Source organism: Schistocerca serialis, chromosome 4, assembly GCF_023864345.2.
Source record: "Schistocerca serialis cubense isolate TAMUIC-IGC-003099 chromosome 4, iqSchSeri2.2, whole genome shotgun sequence".
Taxonomy (NCBI): Eukaryota; Metazoa; Arthropoda; class Insecta; order Orthoptera; family Acrididae; genus Schistocerca; species Schistocerca serialis.
Window position 1 is genome coordinate 665848115 of NC_064641.1, and position 22233 is coordinate 665870347.

General features: G+C 43.9%; 1 protein-coding gene across 1 annotated transcript in view; it reads left to right on the forward strand.

The window, feature by feature from the left end:
- The window catches only part of LOC126474674 (uncharacterized), a 258186-nt gene that overhangs the window by 231375 nt on the left and 4578 nt on the right, over window positions 1-22233 (forward strand). The window contains exon 7 of the mRNA XM_050102153.1: window positions 11146-11226. Within this exon, the coding sequence (XP_049958110.1) occupies window positions 11146-11226 (81 nt within the window). The remainder of the gene's footprint in view (window positions 1-11145; window positions 11227-22233) is intronic.

Sequence of the window (22233 nt, forward strand, 5' to 3'; positions counted from 1 at the left end):
CTGCCCTCGTACAAGCTAAATAAGAGTCGAGTGCCGTAGAGAACTCTGTGTAAAACCGAACTGGAATTCCACCCGGACCTTGCAATTTATTTTTCAGCTCTTTCGCCCGCTTCTCTACGCCAGGTATATCAATTTTTGTGTCCTCCATACGTGAGTCTGTGGGACAGTCGAAGAATGGTAGGTCTGTACGATAATCTGTGTGATGTTTAGAGCTTCTGCCTCTCTTTTGCTGTGTTGCTTTGCCACGCCAAACTGGTCAACGAATAACAGGATAGCAGCCTTACAACCGCTTAACTATGTTAAGTAGGGTCAGAATTTTCTCGGTTTCTTGCAAGATCATTCAGTAACGTATGGCGGTGGAAGTTGTTCTAGAGAAGCACCAATTTCTACCAACTGTTACCTGCCGTCATCTGCGCATTCGTTTTTGAAACGACAGTGCAACACTCTCTGCTTCCTCAGCATTTCGCTAATATTGCTACTAAACCACTATGGGTTTCTTCCGTACTTAGCCGCTTATTCGGCAACCAGCTTAAGCGTTGCTCATAGTTCTTCTACATTCATTCATTGTCCGAATGGCATGGTAACAAGTGCTAATCTGCTCCTCCTAGCCAAACTTCTTTCCCGGGCTTCTTGACGGAATTATTAACTAAAATAACCATCGTCGCCATGATGACATGATCACTAATTGCCATCTCTATACTGACATTGTCCATAAAGTCAGACGTGATGGAAAAGAAATTTATTTGTAAAAGACACTAGATTTGCAGGAGATACACAGCATTCTTTATTGATTTACGTACATTGCATGCAACTCAACTGGTCTTCCAGACTTAGAGACGTTGACATTGATGTGATCATAAGCTTTACTTTCAGAGATATTTGACAACATCGATGAATTGATGCTAGTAGGAAACACTAGACGAGGAAAGCTCAACAAAAACAAAATTAGCATCGAATTGTCTTGAGGAAATAAATTATATTTTCATAAAACCTAAACAATGTGATTAGCAACACTACCAGAAAAATTTATATCAGATAACAATGAATGGCTGATTCAAATTAGTTAAATGCAACAAAATGCTAATAATGAAGAGGGAGAATAGTAGCATCTAATTACTATATTAACAGTACTCTTCTGGAGCCATCACATCCTTAACATACACCCTAAAACAAAAAAGTAAAACAAGAGAAAAAAAGACGCACCACGAAGGAATTCTCTGAATGGGACAGAAATCTGTATATGTGATGCACATGCACAGACAAACATATCACTACAATTTCAGGAAAATAGGATGATCAATTCAACAGAAAGTCCTTCACAAATTGAGGAAGTCAGTAACGCGTTGGTCCAAATCTGGCCCATATGCGAGCAGATAGTGATTGACGGAGTTGTTGGATGTCTTCCTGTGGGATATCATGCTAAAGTCTGCTCAATTGGCGCGTTAGATTGTCAAACTCTTGAGTTGATTGGAGGGCCTTGCACGTAATGCTGTAAACGTTCTGGCGGCTTCACTGCCCAAGGGAGGATTGAGGAAGCACGAAGACAAGCAGTAGAAACTCTCACTGTGTGCAGGCGGGCATTATCTTACTAAAATGTAAGCCGGGATGGTTTGCCACGAAAGGCAACAAAACCGGGCATAAAACATCGACGATGTACCGCTGTGCTGTAAGGCTGCAGTAGACAGCTGCCATAGCGGTCTTGCTATGAAAATAAATGGCACCCTAGACCATCACTCCTGTTTATCGAACCGTGTTGTTGGCGACAGTCAGGTTGATATCTCACTGCTGTCCGGGGCGCCTCGAGACACGTCTTCAGCCTGGAATCTCCTTAACTGGAGTAGAATTGTCCTCAGTCATAAGACCCTCTTCGAATTCAGCACTGACGGCCAACGAAGATGTGCCTGGTGACGCCCGGGACAGTGATGGGTTACGAACCTGACTGGTGCGTCGTTTCTATTTTTTCTGCTACATCTAGTTTTTTAGAAGCACTCTGGGGAAGAGCACTGTGTTTGTAAAGGAAAACGCATGCAGAATGTTTGTGTGACTTATTCTAGAGTGTTATACTAGTGTTTGGACTAGTGTTTATCAGACAGCCATGACAAATACACTGTACATATTCAGAGAATTTCGAGGCGCACTCCTAGCTTAACAGAGGTCGGGGTACTTAAGCAGAAATCCTTGGAAGAAAGTGAGGTCGTTATCGTGAAACCCTGTTGGATGAACTTAGAATATTGGTATTCGAGGCAACTATGACCCAATTCCGCTCTCTTTACAGAGTCACTTGGAGACTTATTTTACGTTGCCTAGTTCATGAATGATGCAGAAAATTGCTATTATTGGTACGAGTGTTCGCCATGACACAATGTACAGTGGCTGCTGTGGTAGTACGTGTGAAAATGTAAGTGAGTTGTCGTTTTGCTGCGAGAGAGAGAGAGAGAGAGAGATAATCTTGGGTATTATAAAAGATATCGCTGCACGTTTTACTTAATGAAATTACTTCTGTTGTACATCGCATACGAAAAGGCTGTCGAATATATAAATTGACTGGAACTAAATAATATGTATCTCAAACGATTTATACGGCAGTAGGAGAAAAGCGTGTGCATTCTGTACATGAGGGAACATTACACAACTGGTTTTTCTTTCAAAAACTACACTGCAACGTTGTTTATGATAATATCGTGTTACAACTCGTATAAAAATGACAAATTTCTGCCAGCAAGTGACAGGAATTCGAGAAGAGCAGGGTAATGACCTAACAAGCCGCTGTTATCGTTCCGCGATATTGCTGCTAGCGTTGGTGGTGATCCCATGGCTGTCCTGTGAATATGGAATCCATGGGGGCAAGATGGCCATACTCGACGCCATACATAAACTCTTCAGCCTCATGAGACTAGCGCTCGGGAGGAATTGTACAGTGTTGTCTCGACCTTGCAGGGTCGTACTGCGACGTGACGTAGTTTGAGGCCCTGTTTGCATAAATATAAGTTTCCACACCAACAAAACTACGACTTCTGCAGTGTCATGAACTGTCAAACGGCGATCACTGTGGTGGCATCCCTTGACGCGGCAGGAGAGTTGGCGGTACTGAGCTCAAGGACAACACAAGGGAGGGTAATGGCACACCGCCGTCTACTGACAACTTTCTCAGATCTTCATACAGCAACACAGTGGGTTTATCGGTGAGTCAGGGCTCCGAGGAGACCGAAGTTTGTCGGACTGCGCTCATCATCGACATTCAGTCCCAACACATGATGTTATGGATTATTAGTGCATATCCAACACTATCACCTCTGCCTCTCGTAGCCGGTGTTTTGTCCAGCATGCGTTACATATCCGACGTATTTAGGGAGGCGGCTTTACCCTATTACAAGTTCTCCGTGATCTTTCAACAAGATAATGCAATATCGCATGTTAATCATGCTATACTGAGCTACATCCATACAGAGAGTGTTCGCACGTTGCCCTGGGCAGCATATACTTCCGATCTCTATCCCATTGAAAACATCTGGTTGTGGGGTTGCTGAGAGAATGACACGCCACCCTTCTCCTGCCATATTGACTGATGAAGTCTAGCTTAGCTTGGTAGTATCACTGGATCAAGTTTGACTGCTTAGATGGGTCGCAGTTCCGCTTGGGACGCGACAGCCACCGGACGTGTCGGCACTTCAGCGTAGTCGTAGCGCCGCAAGCCGTGGATTCTGACCTGTGATATTCTCAGAGCTTCTTCACTACTGTCGTAAACACGCTTCTTAATTCACTCACAGCGGTCTCGGCAGTTCATATAGTGCCGTTACGTCTCCCAGTGTACCCCGTAAGAATACCCTGTGTTTTGCATTTGAGAAATCTTCCAGCAATGTGCAACCGAGTTCTCTAGGATTCCATGACTGGATAGTAGATATTATTGGCATCACGTCCGTCCAAGTCCACACAGCATATTATGACATGGCAGAATACTGTTTCTTTGTAAAGGTTTTAGACCAGATACAACTGGAGAAAATTTTGGTGAATACTGGTGGGAAGGCAGAGTTCCGACATCGTGATCAGTCGGTGAGTACAGATTCAATATCTAACACTGACATTGAGTATAAACAAGTGCGAGTGTTCAATTTGCCACCCGAGGTTGAGAATTGTTTTCTTAGAGATGTCGTCGCCAAATACGGTGATATCCGACAGATTGGAAACGAAAAATGGTCGAACCGTGACAAACTCCAGTGTTATAGTGGGGTTCGCTCAGTTGACATGGCCATTAAAGTCAATATCCCATCCTATAAAATGATTTGTGGTTATAAGGCTCATGTCATTTACGATGGACAAGGAGGCACTTGTTTTATCTGTAACACGAGTGGCCATTTACGAGATGATTGCCCACGGCGCGTTGTCGTACTTCGAAACAATCTGCAACAACGACAGAGATTAATATTGGATGATGTCCTAACTCAAAATCAGACGCCTTCTGCGATTGACTCCCAACCGAGTGCATCTGTGTCAGAGGACAACGATCTCAGTAACAGCACCTTCCCACCCTTACCTCAGAAACCTGTGGCCAATCACCCCTTAGCCGCCGGTGTTGCATTATCTGTCTGAAACTAACGACGCCGTACTAGTGACGGTAGTGGCTCCGGTGACCAGGACGTAAAAAATCAAACCGATGACGCGGAGATACGGGCCACTACACAGGCCACGCATATGTCGGATGGCTCAGTTACGACCCGCCAAATTCACATTGAAACTCCCGACGCAGAAACTGTCAATACGAGTGCAGTCGAGCGTTTACAGCAATCCGTTCCGATGCCGCTTCTCGACAAGCCACAGGTGGTTAAGACACAAGTGGTGGCAGTCAGCCAACCGCAAATCGTAAACACAGAGGATGATGCACGCGGTGTAGAGCATAACATAAACACCCGCCACTTCGGAACTGCTTCCAAACAACGCGAGGAACCGGAAAGCTGTTTACAAACAGCCAGTGCGGCTCCAAACAAACACAGTGAGCCTACTGAAGCCGCGTCTTCGGACTTGCCGTCACCCGTTCCGAAGCAAGGACTTTTCACATACTGCTTACAGCCATGACTCGCGGACTCCTCCGTCTTCTATGACACTTCGGACGACAGTGCGACGGCAAAATAAAGTTAAACCAAATGACTCCGTGGCTGGAAGTAAGTCAAAAAGTAAAGTCAGCGCAAAAACTGGTACAAAACCTGTGGATGTAGGTTCGAAGTACGACGGTGAGTTGGACTGGGCTTCCTACGCTTCTCAACACCCACTCGTCTCTGACGATCATGAGTCAAGCTTATTAGTTTTTGTCCCTGAACATTAATAGAGTTAGGGCAGATTTAAAATTAGCAATGCTACGGCAGTTTATCTATGAGTCTGAAGCTGATATAGTTCTGTTACAGGAAGTGTCTATCTTAAGTTTTCATGTATCAGGATTTGCAACAATCGAAACACCGTGGCGGACGGGGGTACACGTACGGCCATTCTATCACGAGACGGAATCCCAGTGAGCAATATCGAAATGTTGGCCTCCGGTAGAGGCATAGCTTGGCAAATTTTTGACGTCACCCTCGTCAATATCTATGCTCCATCTGGAACGACCCTAAAATCAGAAAGCGGTAACTTGTTTGAACAAGACATCATCTACTTGTTACGCTACAGCCCAACCCAGTTGATAATTAGTGGTGATTTTAACTGTGTGATCCACAGGAAAGATCAATCGCCAAACTTTAATTACTGTAGGGAACTACATGATCTGGTGCGTCACCTGCAGCTGATGGATGCGTGGGAAATAAAATTTCCTACTCTGGTAAAGTACATGTACCTGACCGCCACCGCATGTAGCCGTCTAGACTGTTTGTACAACTCTGAGAACATTTGCCAACGTGTTCTGGACGCTGATGTCATTTCGGCTAGTTTCTCCGACCACTGCGCCCTCTGTGTCACGATAAATCTGGACAAACAGCATACTAAATGTCATAGGATTCCGTGGAGCCTTAATGTTTCTATTCTCGCCAATGCCGCGCTAGAAGATGTCATCTCCACGACATGGGCGGATTGTCTCAAGTAGTTCTGCAGATATCCGAGCAAGATATCCTGGTGGAATGTTGTGGTCAAACGGAAAATGCGATTATCCTTAAGAAACTACAGTTGGCAACGGGCGCAAGATGTCAAACGCACGATTGATTTTTACCAGACAGTTCTGCGAGAGTTGTGTGCGACTATGTCACCAAAAAACATGCAGCTGACGACCATCAAACAAATAAAGGCAAAGCTTACAGGCATAAAGCGAACGCAGCTTGAAGTACTGAAGATCAGATCTAAACCAGAATCGCTTCAAGAGGGCGAACTCGCGTCGCTGTCTCACCTCATGAAACATTGTGCCAATCGCAAGCGAGCTTTTATCGGGGAGCTGGACACAGATGATGGACTCCGTTTGACCCGACAGAGTGATATTCTTACTGCAGTTTACCGGTACTCCACGGATCTGCACTCGCAATGCGATACATATGGCGATGACGGCGACGATATCGTGCGTGCTCTGCCCACCGTAGTCACGCCTGCGGCGAACTCGGCGGTCGTACACGATTTTCCTCCGGACGAAGTCCTTGTACTGATTTCTGGCTCACCATCGAATAAATCCTCTGGCCCTGATGGTTTGCCAGGGAAATTTTTGTGCGTTTCTGGCCCATAATCGGACACGCATTTACAGATGTTCTCAATGAAGTGATGCGAGGCAGTGACGTGCCGGCCGAAATGAAGGAAGGTCGAATTGTATTGATACCAAAAAGCAAACACCGATACATATGGTACTGACAGATTACTTTACTCAATTTTGATTACAAAACCTTTGCCAGAGCACTCAACAGCAGATTGTCTCCATTAATGAAGCAAGTGATTCACAACCATCAATCATGCTTCCATGGTCGCACTATTACGACGCCCCTTTCGGAATATAGAGATGTAATAGCCATAGCGTCAGTCACTAACGTGAATCTCGCATTGCTGTTTATCGACTTTTGCAAGGCATTCGATCGCGTCCGCCACGAGTACTTCCTGCAGCTACTGCAGCGGTGTGGTTTTGATCAGTGGGTTATTAATGTAGTGCAACATTTCGTCACGGGCATTACAACCAGAGTCAGCGTAAATGGACAGCTTACTCAACCAAAGAGGAGTCCCGCAGGGGAGCCCTCTCTCCATGATGTTGTTTGTTTTATCGTTCGAGCCGCTCTTACGCTCTATTCACGACAAACTTGCGGGCCTTTCGATCGCCGGGACGTCCTTCGTGGTGCGTGCTTACGCCGACGACGGAGACGTATCAGCTCTCAAGATAGCGCTAGACGAGTACTATTGAGCTTCCGGTGCTAAAATCAACGCCGATAAATGCACCTTTATCATTCGAGGATTCGACGCAGTTATTGTAGCTTGGGCGAAGCGTGTCGAAACCCACACCACTCTGGGGATGATTATCGACAAATGCCCGCTAAAAATGAATGCAAAAAATTGGAAGCAGGTTACCAGTAAAATGTAAGGTGCCATCTATGAAAACAACTGGCGGTCCGTTGACATTCTCCAACGCATACGACTCCTCAGCAGTTATATATTCAGTAAAGCGTACTATACGGCCCAAATATTTCCAGTCCCCAAGATGCAGGCCAAACACATGATGAAACTCTCTAATAGATTTATCTGGCAAGGGCATCTGTTCGAAGCGAAATACACCACGCTGACGTCTTCCAGACAGGCCGGCGGACTCAACATGCCTGACATTAACCGAAAGTGTACTTCGTTATGTATTAAACGAATCACCTCTCAGCGTAACCAGTTGGCTCTTCCGAACCTTACAACCCACCGATATGCACCCACTCACTGATGTAGGTAAAATGAGCTACAAACTACGACATGTCAAGCAGTTTTTTCTTGAAGTAAGCCATATTGATGGACATTATTTCACGCAGGATTTACCGACGACGCACTTGTTATTAAAAAGATGGACATCTCCATTAGTCCGGAATCCCATTGAACTTAAATATCCGAGTGCTCATTGGAAGGCAGTAAGTAAGTTTAACCGTCCACACTGCTGAGGTGGCGTACACATGGTATAAAGTGGTAAACGCTGTTATACCCACTAATGGAAGGTTGCATGACAGTGATAAATGCGTCCACTTTGGTCTGGTCGACACCTTACGCCATCGCTGCAATTTTGGCGCCCATCTCATTAACTGGAAATGGGTGCAGCACAGGCTGGGCCTGATTACCCGCAGCAGCCCAGCCAGCCACTGCACTGACATCCTGCTCTGGCCGGAAACGAAACATTTTCCCGCTACCAAGAACAACACCGTGATGTGGCTGTTAGGACAGTTTGTGACATATATCATTATCCACAATAGTGAAGATAATCTCATTAGTTTCAGAACAACACCGTGATGTGGCTGTTAGGACAGTTTGTGACATACATCAACATCCACAATAGTGAAGATAATCTCATTAGTTTCATAACAACACCGTGATGTGGCTGTTAGGACAGTTTGTGACATACATCAACATCCACAATAGTGAAGATAATCTCATTAGTTTCGAGGCTTATATGAGAACGGCACGTTGGAAGAAGAAACGTTACCCAAATTTCAGGACGATGTTTGGTAAGATGTTAGGCATAATTTTTGAAAAACAAGGCGTAGGGTAATTCTCGACGCCGGTAAGGACACAAATGACACGCAAGACTATGTAGCAAACAAAATACACAACGAATAAGAGGATACACTGTTTCTAGGACTGCTCCCGACTTCTCAATGGTGTTATTAACTTCATTTGACGTTTTCCTTAATTTATGTTGCCTGTGAATGTCTTTGTTATTTGCTTGTATGCTCCAAAGGACTTTATGTGAAGAGTTTGGACGGTTGTGAATCAACTGACAGAACTCAATTCTAGTTAAGACTGAAGACGCTATTGTCAGTTTAATATTTTTGTTCTGTTTTGTAAGCTTACAAATGGCACTATTTGACACTATATTGAAATGTGTTCTTCAGTCTATCGTAGAGTACAATTCGTGTTGAAACAGTTCCAGTATTTCATTATTTTGTTTTTGTGCTTATATGCTTATATGATTGTTTTAATAAAGAAAATAAAAGATGGGTGGTAACGTGCTTGCCTCCCATGCACTAGTCCCGCGTTCGATTCCAGGCCGGGTTGGAGATTTTTCTCCGCTTGGGGACTGGATGTTGTGTTGTCCTCATCAAAATCTCATCCAATCATCGGCCGCAAGTCGCCCAATATGGCGCCGAATAAGACTTGCACTTGGCGACCGAACCCGGATGGGACCTCCCGGCCAGCAATGCCATACGATCATTTCATTTTCATTTTTCAAGGGATCATAAATCATTATCTCTAATCCATCCTCGGTTCTAACTGACTACCACGTGTGTTAGAGACGCGTTGCAGCTGCCCGAGGTGTGTACCAAATTTCGCATCTTGTTTAGCCTCGCATCACTAACAAGTTTAATCGTCTATTTCCTATTCTAAACTGTATACAAATAACAAGGAAGTTACGTGATTTGATATTCTTCCTGTTGTGACACTTTTAGTGGCCAACAGTGTAGTTCGTTCCGCTTACAATGGTTTCAGTCTCCGACTGTACGAATATGGCAAATTGGAAATTTGTGCTAAGGTCTTATGGGACCAAACTGGTGAGGTCATCCGTCCCTAAGTTTACGCACTACTTAGTCTAAGGATAACACACACAGCCATGCCAGAGGTACGAGGATGTAAGAGGGATGCTCAATACGTAATACAATACATTATTTTTCGGCCAATTTTGGCTGAAAAAGACGAAATTTTTTGTGAGACATCTTAGAACATTCCCGCTTCAGGCTCTACAGTGTCATGAAGTTCCGGTAGGTGGCGGCGCTATACGTAGCGTTCAAAATGGCTTCTGCAAGGGAGGTATGTACCAAGCAGAGAGCCTTTATTGAGTTTCTTCTGTCGGAAAACTAGAGCATCGCAGATATTCATAGGCGCTTGCAGAATGTCTAGTGAGACTTGACAGTGAAAAAAAGCACGTTGAGTCGTTGGGAGAGGCATCTGACATGAACGCAACAAGGTCACGCAAACCTGTCCGATTTCACTAATGACAATCGGCCGCACACAGCTGTATCTTCTGCGACTTTGGAACGTGTGTACACTCTCATTCGAGGTGATCGAAGGAACGCAGTCGAACATCTCGCTGCAGAATTGAACATCTCTGTTGCTAGTGCTGACACACACAACCACCAGTTGGGGTTCTCGGAAGCATGTGCTCTCTGGGTACCAAGCCGCCTGACAGAATACCATAAAGAGCGAGGCAGGACCATCTGTGCGTAACTGTCTGCGCTTTACCAGGCTGATTGTGACTCCGAAGAAAATCTTCTAAGTCGCACCATCAGCCAGTAAAATTATGGCGACGGAGTTCTGGGACTCTGAAGAGGGTTATCCTATTTGATTTCCTTCCTCATGGTGTAAAGATCAGTTCTGTGTGTTGTGCCACCCACAGGAAACTGAAGAAATGATTTCAAGAAATGACTTCACCGTGTCTGTCGCCACCAAATGTAAACGCATTTCTCTTTCTTAGTGACAACGCGCACCAGAGAGGAGCTCACAAAACCTCATTGGACTGTTCTTCCTCATCCACCTTAAATCCCGCATCTCGTACTTCGACTTCCACCTGTTTGGCCCAATGGAGGAAGCACTTCGCGGGAAGCACTACATGGATGACGGGGAGGTTGTTGATGTAGCGAACGCTGGCTCCGACTTCGACAAGCAGAGCGGGACCTTGCGGGCGTACACGCCCTATCAGTAATATGGCGTAAAGCCATCGCATTGGACAAATACGATGTTGAAAAACACAGTACTGTAGCCGAGGGAGTGGGGAATAATCTGGTATATTGGAACCCTGAATAATATCTACTTTCTTTCAGCAAATAAATGAAATGTTGCTCATCAAGCGGCCCTGGTTTGATTTACTACTCTACGCTTACGAATATGCTTAATGTGAGTGTAAATAAAGAAAATTTGTGTTATTCCTGTGTATGGTTTTGATACTTGCCTACTGTGTATATATTTTACGTGTTGCGATGTACAGCGCATGCAAAGCAGTAATGTTGTGTACTTTTGCAGAGACTTGGTCGACGGCGCCTGAAGATGCGTGTCAACCTCCCAACTTCATCAGCCGGCAGCTGCCTTTCTTTACTTTAATAAGTGAGTACATCATTTAACGGAAGTCCAAGATGGAGTGCAGGGGATACCACATTAATTGTACAGCTTTTATCCAATTCTCTTTAGTTATTAATTCAAGAACAGCAAACAGAGCTCTACAGATTGAAGAGTAAAAGATGGTACGTGGATGGTGGACATAGACAAGGAATGCTACCATGTTAAATTTCCAGCACTGCCTGATAAAAGAAGTGGTAGTCAGATGTGGTTAACTGGAAACTTTATAATACGTATACTCGACATCAAGTTACCATGCATTCCAACGTCAGGCCATTGTCACATCCGAATGCCCCACAAATCTGTATATTGCACAATTCGATCAGCTCGCCAAATGGACACCTTCAATGAGTCCCATTTCAAATTCTGTCTGACACGAGTGTGCCGCATCTCCGTATCTTTCACAGTGATCACTGAACATCTGACGTTATCCAGATGTAGCCTGCCAGGCACAGGCCTAGTAACAACACTAAACATGTACAACACTAATGCTGTTTAGTGACCGTTGTGTCACAGAGAATTGAAATTTGAATCATTTACATACCCACGCCATAATGATTTCTATATGTACGAAGGATACGTTGACATCCGACCATGTCTTCTGGGTGCTTCGCTTTTTGTCAGTCAATGAAAAACAGAGGGACAGAACTCGTGAGCATAAATTATGAACCTTTCTTAAATGAATTCTTCAAAATTTTGTTCCCTTAGCAATGACACATTGATCTGCCTCCCGTCACTCATCTCAGACGCATAGACGTAACCCTGTAGTACGGGGCTTCACAACATACGTGCTTGCGGAGCAAGCTGTGAACAGCAAGGCGCGAGCACGGAGCAGCGCGAGCACGCTACCCCCACTACCGGACCAGAGCGGAGAGTGGGGAGAGTCACGTGGGGCACACAACAGCTGCCGCCAGTCAAAGTAAATCCACCGTCACCTGCAGGGGTATCACTCACGAATTATTACTGCGACAAATGAAACAAATAAAGGAGAATGTACACGTGCCACATAATTTTATTAGCTTAGTATATGCCTCTACATTCGTATTAATTTGTGAACTGTTACACAATAAAAGGTGTCACTGAAGTAATGATGGGGAGCTCGTGAATGAGTCGTTCAAATGAATGCTTCACTCCTGTGAAGTGTGAACTAACCATTCAATTTCAATGAACTGGTACTTCAAACTCTTCACAGATAGCACACTCCACACTTTTTTCTAGTTCACTCACTCTCTTCCCCTCTCCCTCACCCACGTCACTCCTCCTCCCATCACTTCACTCCTCCCTGTCCTGCCCGTCGACGAATCGCGCAGTGTTAGTGGGGAACGATAGGTTTAGGACGGGTGGAGGAGGCAGCGTCAGCTACCTGCAGTGCTGACATCATTACCCGTGACTATTTGTGCAGTTAAACTTCGCGTCTACGGGTAGCCTACCGTTGGCAGCGCTTGAAGACAACTGAATATTAAAGATAGAAACGAAGTGGCTCAAATGGTTCAAATGGCTCTGAGCACTATGGGACTTAACATCTATGGTCATCAGTCCCAAACGAAGTGGCTATCTGTGTGAGCACGCACAGCAAACATGAAAATAAAAGGTTTGTTGATAACACTGAAAGAGGGATTTTACCTGAAATCGTACCAGTGACTACAGGTGACAGTTTACGTTTTGAATCTAGTGGGTTATTATTGTCAACAAAAATAAAATCTACAGGAAAACTTCTGAATAATTACTTAACGTAGGTATATAGACTTTGTGACAGTGTTAAACATACTGATTCTATTTTGGATTAAATTTTAAAAGGAACATAAAATTGGACTGCATTTCGTTGGTAGCCCTATTTTTCAGTTCATGAATACAACAAATAATGTTTCATTTGGCAAATAAAGACTTTTTTGGGCGCTTCATGAGAAAATGTCGAGCAAGATTAAATGTAGTACCTTCTTTATATGTGACAGCCTTCTCTGTTTATCTTTCCTTTGTCCCCCTTCTTTTTTCTTTATTGTCATTTTGAAACCTGTATACAGGCAGGCCTGCAGCAGCATACTACGCCGCTCTTTGGCCGCAGAGAAACACAAAAGATAGAAATGAAGACAATTAGAGAAAAAAGATGGTGGACACATAAGCGGAGCCAAACACTTTTTAAAATACAAGGTGCCGTTCACGGGCGGAAAGTCCAACATAAGTCAGACACTTGGACACAGACAGAAACGCCCTTTGTCCCCTTCGACCATGCTGTATTTAAGATAACTCAGGCGCTGTAAGAGCGTAAAACGTTGCGTGCACGTTACTCCATAGTTCTGCCATCTGTTGGTAAAATTGTAAAGTATTACGAAGCTTTATTGTATGAGCGAGGCGAAGCGAGCGTAGCAGCGACTGAGCGGCGAACTGGGCAACTTCGCTAAGCTTCCGTACTTCATGAATGAACTACTTCATTTGAACGCTTCACGGCAAAGAGTGAAATGAATGAAGTAGTTCAACGGGAATGAACGAGTTCGACCCACCTCTACACTGAAGTGCGGGATTCTCGGTTGTCTTGTACTTTTTGCCCTTTACAATTGCGTCTATGTTCGGAGTAATTGTTCTTGTGTATTGTAGGCGCAGCGTGCAGTTTAAATTTCGGTCAGACAATGCGTTTCTCAGGCGCGTCTTGTTACATTTCATTGCAGAGAACAGTTGTTCACAAACATACGTGGAACCGAAGATTGATATTATTGTAACCGCCAGTTTGTGCAAACGAGGAAATCTATCCTGAGGGAAGTGTCTGTAGAATTTCAAAATGTTTTTCTTGTTCTGAAATTTGTCTCTGTATTCTCTGTCACACTGCAGGTCAATAATTTCTAGTTGCAGCTCAGGACGAATCTCTTCAATATTCGCTGAATATGGAGAGGAGAACAGATCAAAATCACTGTCTAGTGCTGTCAGATCTTGAAAGCGTTGATCAAATTCTTCCTTAAGGGCAACTAAACTATGTGAATAACGTTCACAGTCTTTGTGAACATCTTGCATGGATGATAATTTAGGAAAATGAGCTAGATTTCATGTTTCCAGCTGACTCACCCAAAGTGTCAATTTCATTTTAAGAGCTCGTATTCGATCTATGAAATGAGTAATTAGCAGATCTTTACCTTGTAGTGAAATGTTCAAAGCATTCAGATGGCTAGTTAAATCTGCTAAGAACGCGAGATCACATTTCCATGAAGGCTCTTTCAATTCAGGAACACACATGTTATTTATTTCCATGAACATATTTATCTCATCTAATAGGCAAAAAAATCGATTTAATAATTCGCCACAACTAAGCCAGCTCACCTCGCTGTAATAAGGCAGGCTACCATACTGTCTTTTTACATCCTCATGAAAGCTTTTAAATTGCCTGTGTTGTAGCCCATGCTTCCTTACATAATTGGTTGTACGAACAACAACACTCATCACATTTTTTTAGAGTGATACTCTTTGCACATAAGTTTTCCTGGTGGATCACACAGTGAACGCCCCTTATTTCATTCGGCACGGTCAGTTTTTGCATTTTCTCCTTCAACAGCGCAATGAAACCTGATTTTTTTCCCTGTCATCGCTGGTGCACCGTCTGTAGACACTGAAACTAAAGAATTCCACGACAATCCTATATTTTCAACACTTTCTTCAACACTACTTAAAATATCACCGCCGGTTGTAGTGTTCTTCACAGCTACTACATCTTCCCTCACCTGAAGATCTCTGTTAACACCTCTAATAAATATGGCAAGCTGCGCTGTTCCAGTGATATCAACACTTTCGTCCAGAGCTAGAGAATACGCTATAAAATCTTTACAGATATTTGCAAGCTGGCTCAGGACGTCGTCTGCCATGTCCTGTATGCGACGCATAATGGTCATGTTAGATAATGGCACAATCAGAAACTGTTCAACTTGAGATGGACACAAATGTTCCGCTGCAACTACCAAACATTCTTTTGTGAAATCGCCATCAGTGAAGGGGCGCAGGGATTTTGCTAAAAGCAAAGCAATTTTGTAACTTACTCTGAGAGCTGCTTCAGTTGATTTTTGTTCGTCGTCCAGATCTTCTTCGGATAGCTTCCTTTTAAGTTTAATAACTTCCTGTGCACGATCTGGTCCATCACATTTTTCACTTCCGTAGTCTTTCGCGTGGTACGACATATAATGTCGCTGCAAATTAAATTTCCTAAAAGAATTCAGCGTTTTGTGACATACTAAACATTTTGCAACACCATCTTTTTCTGTAAACAGATACAATTCCTCCCAATGGGGGTTGAACTACGAAAGCATGGTTGGGGTTACACAACGGCGACTTGACATGATTCTTAACCATCGAAGTGACTGTTGGAGCTGATCGTAGTACTTTAAACGTTACACAGTCTGCGCGAATTCAATAGGCACGCTGCGACCCTATTCAAACCTGCGCGCGCTTTCCCCTCCCTCCCTACTCCTCCACCTTGCACCTGCTCGCGAGCACGTGCCTGAGCAGACGCGAGTACTCGCGCTCAAAACCGGCCAGTTGTTAAGCCCTGCTGTAGTACTACGTATGGTTTTGCAGCCTTCCACAATGCGTACCCGAAAACTCTCTGCGTCCTATACCAGGGTTCGATGAACAACAGTGTTCAAATTCCCCTACAAATTTTGAACACACACGCTATTTGTATACTAATGTTACACCCAGCTGAGACGTATTTGTAGCATGCCCGATAGATCATTACGTCAGAAAGCGTTACAAATTTGTTGAGCTAGGGTTGAAGAACGTGAGACCTTAACAAAGTCGCCAACAGTGCAGGCCGTAACACTAAGACAGATTTCTTTACTTCCGACATGCTTAAAAAGTAGAGTGGTGTTCCACCTGTATCCATACTTGCTGATTATGAAACTTTATAATCTGATCACACTGGAAGCATGCCTCTTCGCGAACAGCATGTATGCACTGAAGTGAACGGTTTCATTTATTTATTGACTCTTATCTAATTACGGGCCGGTCAGTGTGGCCGAGCGGTTCTAGGCGCTTCAGTCTGGAACCGCTCGACCACTACGGTCGCAGGATCGAATCCTGCCTCGGGCATGGATGTTTGTGATGTCCTTAGGTTAGTTAGGTTTAACTAGTTCTAAGTTCTAGGGGACTAATGACCTTAGCAGTTGAGTCCCATAGTGCTCAGAGCCATTTGATTCGCGTGTCAATAGTGACAATGTGAGTAAATAAAGCTGACTATGAACTAATGAAATTGATAGTGGCAGGACTCGTTCTACTGATTTTGGTTCCCATACCAATAACGATACAAGTAATAATAATAATAGTAATAATATTAATAATAATAATTAAAGTGGCAGATATAAAAAGAATTTACTGGTGTACAAAGTAGATGTTTACTGATACAGCGAGTTCTGGGGAAAGGCAATTTAAGAAGACTGCACCATCGAAGAATACTGGGAACTGAGGAAGATGTGATTGGAAAGATGTACAATGGCAACGAGTTCGTACCAGGACAATGATAATTAGTATTATTCCTTTAGCAGATATGTAGTTAACTGTCTTATGAAACTGGAGATGTTATTCCGTTCCCTTTCCACTGCTGTTTTATGCAAACCGCAATGTTAAATGTGTCCATTTTCAAATTCCCTCGCCCGCTACGCGCGAACTATTAGTCCTGCATAATAAATGAGCGGGACCTCTTTGCAGAAAATTAAATACATTTATACTATGTACTAGAATACGCTTTGGCTAGAGACCGTAGTTTTTGTGTTATTTAATAAACACGTACAAAAGTGACCTTAAAGAGTGCTCCCAACTCCACCGGTCAGCATTTATACTATGTTCTTCATGGTATTCCCTCGTACCGCTGTAAAAACATTTGCGACTACACTAATTATTTCCTACATTCGACCTTTTTTGGTCTTCACTGACTGGCATTATTACGCCACTGGCTTAGTCGAACACTTAAAAATTGTGAAATTGATGTTTGCATACATTTTACCTAACAATTTTGAGAAATAAACAATTATATCGTTGTATACTCAGGCATTCTGATTGCGAAACTACAGTGGTAGTCATGGTTAGGTCTGGATCGAATTCTCAACGTAATCAATTTTAGCGCAACGTTTACAAAAGTCATTTTTCTTTCATTACCAACGCGGGCACGTTGAAATTAATAATGTTAACGAAATAGGCGACTATGCTGGTGCCGTGACAGCCAAATCAACAAAAAAAAATGTTTAATATTGGGAATAGTTCGTGTTGTCGAAAATTTTTGCACAGTAGAGAAAGGAAGTGCCACGAACAACGCACTAGAAATCCTGCCTAGTGAGGGATGAGTGTGGGGACAGAGGTGCGTTTGGAAGTCACTTTCGTACATTTTTCTTGAATAACTCGTAAACCATTGTCTCCAGCGGAAACGAATCATTGTATAAAATTCAACTAATTATGCGTAGAACTGTAGTTAAGATGGCCAAGTCGCATAAAACTTCGTACAGCAGGTGAAGAGTGTTACCAGCTGTGTACGTAACAGACTACCTACATTAAATTTTCTACAAGAAAGGTTCTGTCAATTTTTTTCTGTGGTACTAATTGTGCATACCGGGCGACATGATATGAATATCTCGCTCGTGGTTTACGAAGGTCGGATGTAGCACTGCGGGTGGCATAAAACGACAGCGGTAGAATCGGCTGAAACACACTGTATAATGAGAGGGGTTAGTACAAATTGTGGTTTGTAGCGTTACGCGTATGTAGGTCAGCTAATCGGCCTCCTAGAATTAGTACAGGCCAAGGTCAGCCTCTTTGCGAAGCTCTGCGGTCCCAGGGCCGATACAACTAGGCGGCTTTAGCAGAGGACGGGATTTGGGGAAAATGCTGAAGCTGGGAATTTAGACTGTTGTTACTCGTATGTTCGTTGTGCAGGAGATGCTCCAGGAAATGGCGGAGTGCCAGAAAATCTTAAAGATCGCCAAGTTGCAGCCCTTTGAGATTCGAAAATAGCTCACAGTCAGCTATTAGCCCAAATCTGAATACATCTGCCATCTCCGAAAACTGAGACACGTCCAAAGACAGAACAATATCTCAGTACCTTTAAAACCGCAGAAGGTAATCTTTCACGGTGAATAAACATTTACACAATGAATCTCTAAATTAGCAACTTTTAATTGCTTCATCCCATTTTAGCAAACTGTATCACAGATGATAGCATTGCACAAAAGTTATCATACCTGAAAGCTACGTATTTCTAACTGTTTCATTGATCGATTTTCAATGTCTTTTATATCCGTTTCATTCTGCAAATGTTTGTCAGAACTTCAGATTCTCCACATTTTCACAGCAAATGACATTTGGTCATGCTTCTGTATTTCTTTAATGGACTGTTTACTATTGTGCCAGTTGTTGTTGTTGTTGTGGTGGTCTTCAGTCCAGAGACTGGAATTCGATAGCAGGAAAAGGAAGAATTGTGGCCGTAACTTTATTTAAATGTTGATTGCAAGTGTCATTAAAACTGTGCTAATTTAAAAGTGGTCAATCTCATGTGATAGCGGGCACTACAAAAAGACTCTTCTGTCGAGGATCATAGGTAGTTATTTAAAAAAAGTGTAACTACAATTCACTCTTATTTAACGTGAGGGCACCTGCGCAACAATGCTGGTCTATTTATATATGTGCAGAATATTACTTACTTTTATTGTTAATGGTATGGGTGTAACCACATGTTTACAATTTTTTTTAAATTGGATATTGTTGTAATATATTAGTTTAATGCGGGAAAGTGGTCTACTTGAATCAAATCATGTCTGTAGAGCTTAAAAAAAATAACTCCGTGTGAACAGGCCTTGGAAGGCCCAACGGTACCGATCGGCCGCCAAGCCATCCTCAGCCCACAGGCGCCACTGGATGCCGATGTGGAGGGGCACGTGGTCAGCACATCGCTCTCCCGGCCGTTATGTCAGTTTACGAGACCGGAGCCGCTGCTTCTCGGTCAAGTAGTCTGCCTCACAAGGGTTCCGTCAGCCAATGGAAAATCGGTCACTGGCGGAACACTGCTTCAGTCCGACTCAAGTGCTCAAGGGAGTGAAAATGGTTCAAATGGCTCTGAGCACTATTGGACTTAACATCTGTGGTCATCAGTCCCCTAGAACTTAGAACTACTTAAACCTACTAACCTAAGGACATCACACACAGCCATGCCCGAGGCAGGATTCGAACCTGCGACCGTAGCGGCCGCGCGGCTCCAGACTGTAGCGCCTAGAACCGCTCGGCCACACCGGCCGGCTTGCAGGTTGAACGTCTCCATGGTACATAGATGACCTCGACGTCTTGCGCCGTTTTACATGACACATACCTCTTCTACTGAAAGCTCTTTGCTTTTACGAACGGTCAACGGAAAACAGTAAACAAATGAGATCACGTTCTGGCACTGTGTAACAGCAGAGCTTCTAAAGTGATCTGGTTGCTATTACATAAGACCTGCACTTCTGCTCCATTTCTAAAGAAGACACTCAAAATTAATTCAATATTCTGTGATCATTAGAACTTTCATTTTATTAGACAGATCTTGCAGTTCTTCCTTGCTTACACCGAGGATGGCAATGTCATTTGCTTCACATGTATTCACTACGTGCTATGAATGATATGTATCGAATTTGTCTATTTATTTACAATTTGCTTGCGAAACAAACTGGAGTTACAAGAATCGAGTTAAATGAAAGGGGAACAGTAGCTGAGAACTGAGTGAGAGAGCAGTATAGGATACCGCTAATGCTATTTAGTCAGCGTACTGGGTTAGCTGCGAAGAAACCAAGGAGGGATTAGAAGGCGAACTGAAGTTCAGAAATTTGGAAATTGCTGGTAAGGTCTTATGGGACCAAACTGCTGACGTCATCGGTCCTTAAGCCTACACACTACTTAATGTAACTTAAACTAACTTACGCTATGGACAACACAACAACACATCCATGCCCGAGGGAGGACTCGAACCTCCGGCGGGGATAGCCGCACGGACCGTGACAGGGTCCCCCAGACCGCGCGGATACCCCGTGCGGCTGAATTTCAGATAGAAGAATTGAAAACCTTGTACATGTATCAAAAGAAGTATTGCACACCCCGGTTTCCAAAACTGCTGAAGATAGATGTTCAGTGTGGATACTGTATCACAGACACAGTCCCTTTGACTGTTCAGAGATGTCACTAAACGAGCCCAAAGATGTAAACAACCATGCATGAACAGCGCCTATTACACGGAGGGGTCCGACAGCCGATCGGTTGCAGTCATTCCACCAGGAAGGAGGTACACTGCTCGTGTTCTCTGTAGTTCAACGATGCCTAGACGGTCGATGCCGAGGTTCGATGGCGTCCGTATTGTTACTTGGTGCCAAGAACGTCTCTCAACAAGGGAAGTGTCCAGGCTTCTCGGAGTGCACCAAAGCGATGTTGTTTTGTTCGGACGTAGAGGAGATACAGAGAGACGGGAGCTGTCGATAACGTGCCCCGCTCAGGCCGCCCAAGGGCTACTACTGCAGTGGATGACCGCTACCTATGGATTATGGCTCGGAGGAATGGTTCAAATGGCTCTGAGCACTATGGGACTCAACTTCTGAGGTCATTAGTCCCCTAGAACTTAGAACTAGTTAAACCTAAGGACATCACAAACATCCATGCCCGAGGCAGGATTCTAACCTGCGACCGTAGCGGTCTTGCGGTTCCAGACTGCAGCGCCTTTAACCGCACGGCCACTTCGGCCGGCGGCTCGGAGGAATCCTGACAGCAACGCCACCATGTTGAATAATGCTTTTCGTGCAGCCACAGGACGTAGTGGCTGTGTCTTCCTGCCTGCGAGCCGAGTCGTAAGCTTACGTCGCGGAATCACAGAAAAATATCAACATCGCCCGCGTCTGCCATCCGAGGTGCCAAGCGATCCCTTAGCTACTCCCTTCCAGCCATAGCTGCGCGACAGTGTACTCATTCGTGGCGCAGCACTATTGTGATAACGTAAAGAGGAAATTAAATTCCAATCAACGATATCTGTTATCCTTAAATAAGCCTTCAGTCATGCTTTCAGGGTACTGATTACTATTTCTTACCTCCCACACGCAAAAGTTCAAATGGTTCAAATGATTCTGAGCACTATGGCACTTAACTTCTGAGGTCATCAGTCCCATAGAACTTAGAACTACTTAAACCTAACTAACCTAAGGACATCACACACATCCATGCAGTTTTCGAACCTGCGGCCGTAGCAGTCGCACTGTTGCACCTAGAACCGCTCGGCCACCCTGTACGGCCTCACGCAAAAGTATTTCAATAGGAAAGCGAAGGGAAAATTTAATATGCGGAATGATGATCATGATGAAGTCCTATGCTTCATGAGAGCATGGGGGAGGTCCTGATGGAGGTGGTTTGCCGTTGCCTTCCTCCGACCGTAATAGAGTTGAATGATGATAATGAAGACAACAACAACAACACCCAGTCATCTCGGGGCAGGCGAAAATCCCTGACCCCGCCGGGAATTGAACCCGGGTCCCGGCGCTCGGGAAGCGAGAACGCTACCGCGAGACCATGAGCTGCGGACTTCTGTGTATTAGTTTTGTTATTTATGACAAGGCTTAAGGAGAACTTTAGTTGACATGTTAGTGTTATTCGGATATTGTGTTTGTGAAAAAACCGCAGTGTAATTTCAGTTTCAAACAACTTTTTTATTTATTTGCAGTGAGTTCATTCAGCTTTCATCTTACTGTTTGGAACTAAAATTTGACGCAATTTTGTTGGTTATATATCAGTCCTCATTGGTAAACAGCTAAAGTAAATTTTAGGGCTGTAGCCTCGCAGTGATTTCTTTGTACAATATGCAGCACAGAGTTTTAATTCAGTCATTAAGGCTGAGAAAAGTAGAGCAGTGTTTTCAACTGAAGAATCGACTCAAACTTCGAGGAGAGGAACTCCGAAACAGTCATTATTTGTATGTTTTTATATTACCCTTAAGCTGAATTTACAACCAGCATACAGATGTAATATGCA